Here is a 9893-nt window from a genome sequence, read left to right on the forward strand (position 1 = left end):
TTTTGGGGGGATGGGGGGTTGAGGGGAGATGAAAAGATACACTATCATTTTACCTGTCTATGTAATCTAAGGACCTCAGAGTTTTGTCATCCAACTCACTGTAACCACTCCAACTCTTTATTAATGTAGGAGCTATCCTTGAACCAGTTATCTATGAAAAGTCAGACCACAGACTTTGCTTCAGAACAGATTAGAATTTGTGAAAAGCTAAAAATACATTACTACTGTCATTACAAAAAAAAAAGGAATCTGCCTACTTCTAAGAAAATTCTGTGCAATTCATGAAATTCTGAGATTTTTTTTGTGATGATGAGTAGAGGAAAGAAAGAGCAATAATTTTAGAATGGAATATTTGGGAAAAAGGGAAGGTAGCAAAAACTAATTTTGCTCATTTCCACTATCCAACTCTCACCCCACATCATCTAAACATCCTGTTCCACCACCCTTTTTCCTTCTTGGAAGCAGTAGGACTGTGAGGTCAATATGAATGAATTTGTCACAAGGCCAATAAAAGAGGAAACTTACTAATATACAGGCCAGGTCTCATAGGGGAGGTTGAAAAGTCACCTTTCTCCACCCCGGCACTTTTTTCTACATTCTTCTCAGCTATTTTTCTTTTCCTTTCCTTTTTATTATTTGCCTTGCTTCCCTGTACCTTTTTGACATTCTCTTCCTTTTTTCCTCTAGCTTTTTCCACCCTTCCACCATAAACGTAATAAATTTGCCATTTTATAAAAGATTCCAGTATGTCTAATTAAATTATTTAAGCAAAAGTTTAGAATACATATGCTAATAAATTAAATAAATTAAAGCAAAATAGAATAGAATAGTAAAGTATACAATAGAAAATACAATAGGAAAGTAAAACATTTAAGAAGTAAATAGTGGTACAAATTTTTAATCATATTTAAGAATTTTACCTGTAGCCCTAAGAATATACAGAGATACCAAGGAGGTACATCTTCTATTGTATAAATCATATCTGTTCTCTGGGGATCTAAACTTCCAGTGCTGTCCAATGTCTCTGCAAGAGAACTCTGTAGAATGAAAGAACTAATTAGCATTTTAGGGAAAAAAACCAGCAACTTTATTTTGGGCTAAAGTGGCAAAATTTTAAAAGTTACCCAATTTGACTACTCAAAAAAGGAGCAATAAAAATAAAACCTATGACTTTAAATGTTACTATCAAATCAATCCACAATTACCCAACCCTTCTCTGACCATCAAGGCCATAGTGTATTTACTATATCTGGAAAACCTTCTCTGTAAAGTAGATAAAAAATTTTAACCACTTAAAGGTGCTGAACCCACTTTCCTGGTTTGGGGCCAATGGAATACAACTTGCAAAGGCAAGAGCAATGAACACTTTAGAACAGCAGAAAGAGCATAAAACTAAAAGGCAACTTAGAAAAATATACTTGTGGATAACAAACCCACAAAAATCGGCATGGTATATTGTAAAGAGCACTTTACAATGGTTTTGAAGCCTGGTTCAGAAACTATGCGACTCTCTCCCCATTCATAAAATGATGAAACAATTACTTTTACTACCTACCTTTTTGGGTTACTTGCAGAAAAGCACTTTGTAAGCATGATGCAGAAATGAATGATAGCAGATGGACAGCCTAAGTGCTAATCGTACTGACAGTCATGAAACATTAAAAAGTTCAGAGGAAGATCACCAGCTTGCTAGGAACATCTTCTATGAAAGATTTATGTGTGGGCATGGTGGTGCATGCCTGTAATCCCTGTTTACCAGGGAGATTGAGACTGGTGGATAACTTCAGCTTGGACTGGATGCTCACATTAAGTTTGGCATCATCATGGTGAGCCTCCAAGAGCAAAGGGTGTGGGGGTATGAGGTTACCTATGTAGGACCAAACTGACCCAGTAAAGAAACAAAGCATATCAAAACTCTCATGCAAATCAATAGTGGAATTGGGCCAACGATCAGCCACTGCACTTACAACCTAGGTAAGACAGATAGAGACCTAGGTTTAAAAAAACAATAAAAAACAATAAATAACCTATAAAAAAGGAAAGGAAGGATCTGTGGCAGAACATGGATGAGAAGCACACAGGACAATAAGGAAGGGCTCATTTTACAAACTGCCCAAGTGGGTAAAGTATCCACATAGATAAGATTGTGGTTTCATCAATGTATCTAAGTAGGAGAAGTACTTTGACAAGAGACAGACACAGGAGATAATGTAAAACAAAGAAGACAACCAAAGTAGAAGAGAACACACTGTGACACATTCACATTTACATAGTTTGTCAAAGTTTGCAGAAAAGCTACCTCATGGCCCTGTGAAGGAATCTGTAGAGTTACTATGATCTCCATTTGCAAATGATGATGCTCACACAAATACCCAGTGGAAAATTAGAACTCAAATTCCAAACTAGCAGTCACACTAATGCACTTCTATACTCAATATATAAAAATACACCTATTTATCCACATACAACGGACAAGCAAGAAGATCTAAAGAGTACATAGGATAAATGACAAGTTGCTACTGTTACTTGTGTATTACTGTGTGTGTGTGCATGCACACTTATGTTTGTAGAAATTAATTTTATTGAATTTTTTAAGCAGTTAAATTCTTACTACGCATTTTATTTTGAAATCAGAGTAAAAATGGAAATCCTGGGCCAAAAATTCAACAGAAGCAAGGGCAGCATCCGTATCCTTCTGCTCTCGAGCTATTCCCTTAGCAGTTACAGCTGACATTTATATATAGCTTTAAGGTTTGCAGAAGTACTTCTATACATTATCTTGTTGAACAATAAACATAGGCATTCATTTTCTATTTTACATGTGAGGAAAATGAGACAGAGAGATTAACTGGCTTGCCCTATGGTTACATGTAAATGAGTTTTTGAGGCAGAATTCAAACTCAAGTTTTCCTGACTCAAAAATCTTCCGCTCCTTTTCAACAGAAGATTTTGGATACATGTGATGTTTTTCAACAAGGAAATCAACTAGATCAGACACCAGAAAGATGCACCACTACAGAGAAAAATGAGCCCAAGCTGGTTTTTTTTTTTAAAATTCTATTTCTAGGCAGATTTGAAATGCATTAAAAAGTAATGTGTATCTATTTAATCAGAAGTTTAAAGGAAGAGACAAAGAAAAAAGATGAAGAAACGAAGTAATCATCAACCAAATTCAAGAAATTTGCTTTGCTACAGAAAAAAAAAAATACCTTGTACAAGAAAAAAAAAATACCTTTTCAGCTATGCCATTTTCTGTGGTATAGATGGCCATTAGTTCAGTATCCTCATTGTCCTGTTCACCACTTGATGTGGCACCTCCATTAATTACCACCTAAAAAAGAAATATTTCATTAAATTGCTATTTCAAATTACTACACTTTCTGTGAATAAATCTATCTGAAGGTTTTTTCGCAAATCCTATTAAGACCAAAAAACTGAGACAGGTTTTAAAACTTGTCCCAAGATTTTAAAATAACAGCTCATTTATTCAAAAAATGCATTGTGAAAATGTAACAAAACCACCACTGTAATTTCATACAGGGTAAATTATACTCCAAACACTTTTTAAAAAAAAATATTTAACAGTAAATATTTGTATCAGTTTAGCCAAAAGAAAATTTTAAAATCCCCTCATGGATTCTTACAAAAGCATATTTGGCTCTTAACAACTGTTCACCCACAAAACAAAACATTCACAGGATATGTGTTCCCTGCTAAGCGTCTCTGTTCTGTATCAACATTCACTAACCAGAAGAACATTATTGCTTACCACACTAAATTCACTAATTAACTTGACTCCAGTTTTATTATTGAGATTCTATTCCAACTCATACTATGAACAGTACGTGACCTATTAAAAAGGTAAGACATACGAACACAGCGAACTTTTCAAAAAATAAAACTAAAACAAAGCCTACCACCAAACCCACAAGGTAACTCAGATTCAATTTTAAATCCCATATTGGCGTAAGCTAGTAGTCTTCATTTTTTGCAATTAACCTTATGACTCCCACAATACCTGAAGTATGAATTTTATACATCTAATGTCAATAAGGAATTGTTGTAACTGACAACTCAAGACTGCTCCTTCACTTGTCAAAACCCAAGGAAATGAACAAGTAAGTACTAAAACAAGCAATTCCTAACTTATGAAAAGAGTGAATGAGACAAGTTTAATTCTAAGTCAAGTTGTTTGAAAATCATGAGTTTTCCCACAGAAAAGATGTTATAAAGGATAATAAGTTTCCCAACTCTATTTAACCCTTAGTCTATTTCACATCCTTTAGCAGGATCAAACTCCAACACTAGAGAACCTAATATCATTTCTGTGAGATGTCTTAAAGTCACATTGGAGATACCAGGAATACATCCACACACTGCTCCAAAACATGTCTGTTCTATTCTGTAAACCCCTCCCCACCCAAAGCCTGCCAACTCACATGTGCCAGCACCTAGAGGTTTCTTCTCCCATTTTTAAACAGATTCAGCTTTTGTAGGGACTTGCAGTGGGGGAACTAAGTGGGTAGAGAAGAATTATAAAGGAAGATGAAGACCATGTTTAGTCAAAATTGGGTAAGATAGCAAACAGGACTAGAAGAGAGAAAAGAGTGGTAAAAATTGTGAAGGCGGAGGAACTTCTTAAAGAAGAGAACCTTTTTGGTGAAGAGGCACCAGGGTAAAGTGGAGGTTCAGCTGGTTCCCTAAGGCCCCTCTGACCATATCATTTCACTTTCATCTCTTCATTTACGATCTTATAATGGAAGGGGTGTATGTGTAGGAGGGGTGGGGGGTGTTGTGAGCAGGGAGGTGTTTACCTTATAAAATCCATCTGTTTTACTGGTATTTTTCAAAGAGCTTTTAAAAAATAATCCACAGTCCTTTTAAAACACATTTGATGCTAAAATCAGTTCACTTGTAAAAGGTTTTAAGATTTTCAAGATTTTGGAAGAAGTGCCGTTAAAACTGCTGGACTGTACTAGTTTTAAAGAGTTAATTTCTAAATATTATTCCAATGTTAACAAAATATCTCAGAAAGTTTATCTAAATGTAATCATGTCTGTGGTTTTCCTTTATATTATTTGTAGTATTACTCAGATGATAGGAAACTTCCACTGCCATTTTACTTCTTCAATGGGAAATTGTTCTTATATAACATTAACAAAGTATTACAATTTGGGGGGATATGATGTTTTTTAATCTCAGTTGAGACCAGTCATCATTCTCATTTCTTTTTTCCCTCACTAAAGGTAAGTGCCCAACCAACTAACTAGCTGGCTGCTCTGCCTAACTTCACTATCAGTCAGTCCTTACTAGGTCCTCAACAAGGTGCACAGATTTTTGGACTACAAAGTTCATATATTAAGTTGGTTTTATTCAGATTTTTTTCCCCTACAAGGATAATACAACATGGAGCATCATTAAGCTAGCCTGCTAAAATTTCTAAGAGCTAAGATTTATGATTTTCAAACTTTTTAAGTCTCTGGAGTGTCAAGTAATCTGTTAGTAATTTTATTAGGAAAGAAACTCTGGTGATAACTACTACTAGAACACAGTTTATAAAATAGCAGGTAAATCAATTAAGTTCTCAGTGTTCCGAGGTTACAATCTGCATAGGTTAAAGGAATTTCACATTAAGGGTTCAGCTCTAGACCCTCCCCCCTTGCTATCCCACCTCTAAATTCACTCAAGTAATATTGCTATTATTACTATAATGATAACAACAGACAAGAAGAACTGAGATTTATACAGCACTTTAAGGTCTGCTGATTGCTTTATAAATATGATTTCATTGGATCCTCACAACAACATTGGGAAGTTGGTACTATTATTATCTCAATTTTACAGATAAGGAAAACAAGGCAAAAAGAGGTGAAGTGACTTGCCCAGGATCACAATGCCGGTAAGTGTCTGAGGACAAATTTGAACTCAGGACTCCCTGACTTGAAGCCCATCACTCTATCCAGTGTGCTACACCTGGGTGACTAGGGTGAATAATGAATCTATAAACAAATGGGAAATGACAAGGGTTCAAAAACCTAAGCGAGGTCAGAAGTTTTTAACCTCTACAGTTTTTAAATTGTTACCACCTATTCTGGATAACTGGGGTCTGCTTTAATGTGACTACTACTACTCTTTACCTTATATTAACTTACTACTCTGTACTAAACTTAGTTTTAGGACAGAAAAGGGAAAAATCTAAAAGTAAAGAGGAAAATATTCTACCCTGACTTCTGAACAACAACAACAAAAATAAAGCTATTGTATACTTCCTGTCATGCTCCCCTCTCCCAGCCCCCTTCTCCCCAAGTACTACAGCACAGTGGGCAAAACACGTGACTTGAAATAGAAAATAGGATTTCCAGATGCACTAAAAATATCTCCATGATCACAGATCACTGAAAGTGAAGCGACATGTTTCTAGTGGCTGACTTCTACTAATCTCATTTTCCTCAGCTGTAAAATGAGAATAATACTTTCCCTATGTACCTGACAGGAGCATTATGAGCAGTGTCTGGCAAACTCTAAAGTGCTACCAAAAAATCTGACTTTTATTCCATCTCTCTGCTTCAGTAAATAAAAACTATGGCTGTTGCTGTTCATCCTTCACTCTTGAAAAGGACCGATAATATCGGGAAGGTGATATCATGACTTGCAAGTGAATTGGATTTAAATGAGGCAGGGCTATGCAAAGTCACCCATCTCAATATCTCCTCCACAGTCTTTGGAGTTCAATGGCAATGCCCAACATAGTCAGGACCACTGGCAAAGATGCAGTGAAAGACTTTGGCCTTTATAAGCTAAGGTCTTTTCCGGCTCTCCGTTTGAACAACAGCCATTCAGTGATTAAAGGCTAGGTAAGAATTGCGGCAAAAGATAGCTTTCCAAAAGAATCGATCTGAGAAGGGTTTCTCAGAGTTTCACCAGAAGCAAACAAAAACTACCTCCCACTGAAAAGAGGTATAATGAAAGATAAAACATTTTTTGACAGTGCATGACACATAGTGGAGTTTTCAATAAACACCTACCAACTGTCATGCTAGAAAACTATCGTGTCATCTTTTTTGTGGCTCCTATCAATTCTTAATTTACAGTAGAACCCTCGGCAAAGAAGAAGCAAGTAAATAAATCTTAGAAGCAAATACTAAATTACATTGCGTGGTGCTGTTAAACAAATCTCACGTTTACTATCTATTTTTAAAATGTGCTACCACTGGTTAACTTTAACTACCATCTTTCAACAACTGACACCCTGGTGAAATGCGCAAGATACACAGGCGTTCATCTTTTCAGACTAAATTTCAATATAGTTCCTCTGCAAAGAGACAATATTTGAAAAATTAAGAAACTACAGCCTGAAATATAAGTGAGAGAGATAACAAAAGTCAGGTTTTTGTAGTGCTTTATAACGCCCCTGTCAGGTACACAGAGAAATGAAAAGACTTGACCAAGTACACACAGCCAGTTAGCTGCCAAACCAAGGACAGAATTCAGGGCTCTTGAATCCATGTCTGCATTCTGTCCACTACACAGCTTTTCTAGGTATCTGCCTAATGTGCTCCCAACCTCTTCCAGGTCTATAAAAATCTTTATAAAAGGGATCAGCTAAAAGGGCCCTCAAGGCAATTAATGAACAAGCACTTAAGGGCTTACTATGTGCAAGGCTCGGTGCTAAATGTTGGGGATACAGAGGAAAAGCAAAACTAGCTCTTGCCTCCAGGAACTCACATTCTAATATGGAGACAGGATGCACATAGATGCATGCACATACACATACAAGTCACATATAAAGCAAATACAAATTAACTTGAGAAGGGAAGGCACTGATAGCTTGGGAGATCAGAGAAAAGGAAAGGCTTCACTTAGGGCTGTATCCTGCAAAGAGTCAGTTCCTCAAGGAGGCTAAAGTGAGGAGGATGAGGATTGCAGTCATGGTGATGGAGAATGGAGCACTGTGTAAAATGAACAGCAAATAGGTCACTTTGGCTGGACAGCAGAGTTTGTGAATGGAAGTAAAGTAGAAGAGGCCAGTTTATAAAGAAATTTAAATACCAAAACCAGAATTTATATTTGATCCTAAAGGTAATACGAAGTAGCAAAAATTTACTGGATAAGTGGTAACATGGTCAAACCTGGACTTGGGGTTCCAAAAGAGGAATCCAAAGGCAAAAGAGAAGTCAACAACTGCCAGTGCTGCAGAGCTCAAGGAAGAGAACTGATAAAAGGTTACTCGATTTTGACAATTATACAATTACTAGTAGTTTTAGAGAGAGTAGGTTCAATCAAATGATAATGTTTTTTGGAAAAAACTAGAATTCAGTAAACATTTACCAAGCATCTACTTCAAGGTACTGTGTAGAGAAAGAAAAAAATTTCAGTAGTCCCTGTCCCAAAGGAGCTTACATCTGTTTAAGAAAGAGGTGGACGACATACAACATATATAGTAATTTGAGGGGAGAGTCCATTAATAACTTGAGAGGAAGGACCAGAGAAAGTCTGATAACAAGGAGATATCCAAAATGATACTACAAGGAAGTTTACAATTCTGAGAACTGAGGTAAGAAAGGAATGCATCTGAGGCTGGGAGGTCAGCCTGCACAAGCATACAGGAATGTAATATGAATTCAGAGAAGAACTAATACATCAGTTTGTCTAGAAATAAGATTGTACAAAAGAGAGCCATTTTTTACAAGTCCATAAAGATGATCACATTAATTTCAAAATAAGAGTGCACAGAGAAGGCAACAGAGTAAGAATGAAAGTGTAAGTGGGGAAACATAAGGTAGCCAACTCTGCCCAGTGGATTAGAAGGCATGAAAGGAGAAACCTGCATTGGAGAGGGTGCCCCAAGATTTTTCTGGATAGAATCTGAGTTTCATGAGTGTCAGAAATGAAGATACAGAATAAGGATTCAAAGACAAAATGAAAGAGAAAAGCAGAGTTTTTAATGACACTGCTCTCTCCTAGTTCTCCTACCAGAGTGTTTTACTGTATCATCCTCACTCTGCCCTGTTACCGTGAAGTTAGAGAAGCAAGTCTCTATTCTGGATCTTATTTTTTTCTCTATATATTCTCTTTTCTTGGCAATTTCAACAGCTATCATGAATTCAATTATCATTTCTATGCTAATGACTCCCAGGTCGATATTTACAAACCTCTCATCCTGAGTTCCAGTCTCACATCTACAACTGGATGTCTGTAATAAAGATCTCAACATGTTCAAAACAGAACTCATTCTCTCTACCACACCCATCTTCCTAATTTTTATGTATCTGTCTAGGAAACCACCATCCTTCTAGTTACTGTAGTTCATAACCTCAGAATCATCTGGGACACTCTCTCTCATCTAATCAGTTGCCAAGTCTTATGGATTCTACCTCTGTAACAACTCTGACATGTCTATAACCTCACCAGCACCACCCTATTTGAGGTTCTCATCACCTTTTGCCTTCAATCTCTCAATAATCCAAACCACCCTCAACAAAGATGACAAAGTGATACTCCCAAAGTCAATGTCCGATCTCATGTGTAATGTCTCCTATTAATACTCGAATGGCATTTAAAGCTGGCTACACAAACTGATCGCCCTCTATTTTTACAGAGTGATCTTTCCTATGCATTCTCTGATCCAACCTACATGTGAGCACTTCCCTTCTCCACACCTCAGCGCCTGGACCATAAGCCAAATCACTTCCCCAACTCCACCTCTTGGAATCCTCAGCTCAAGTACCCTATCCTTGAAAATGCCTCCCTACTAACGCATGTTTGAGTCCTCCTATCCTTGTAATTTTGTGCATATTTTGTACTGACTTAAGTGGGTAGATACTGTTCCCCCCAGTGGAACTATGCTCCTGAAGGATTGTCTTGGGAGCACCCAGCATCTAGCACACTTCTTA

General features: G+C 36.8%; 1 protein-coding gene across 9 annotated transcripts in view; it reads right to left on the reverse strand.

Moving 5' to 3' along the window:
* SLC23A2 (solute carrier family 23 member 2) overlaps positions 1–9893 on the reverse strand; it is a 104350-nt gene that overhangs the window by 37438 nt on the left and 57019 nt on the right. For all 9 annotated transcript variants that reach the window (XM_072635309.1, XM_072635303.1, XM_072635301.1 and 6 more), the window contains 2 exons: positions 3233–3331; positions 921–1037 (listed from right to left, as the gene is read on the reverse strand). In XM_072635309.1, coding sequence (XP_072491410.1) covers positions 921–1037; positions 3233–3271 — 156 coding nt within the window. In that variant the 5' untranslated portion in view covers positions 3272–3331. The remainder of the gene's footprint in view (positions 1–920; positions 1038–3232; positions 3332–9893) is intronic.

Source organism: Notamacropus eugenii, chromosome 1, assembly GCF_028372415.1.
Source record: "Notamacropus eugenii isolate mMacEug1 chromosome 1, mMacEug1.pri_v2, whole genome shotgun sequence".
Lineage (NCBI taxonomy): Eukaryota > Metazoa > Chordata > Mammalia > Diprotodontia > Macropodidae > Notamacropus > Notamacropus eugenii.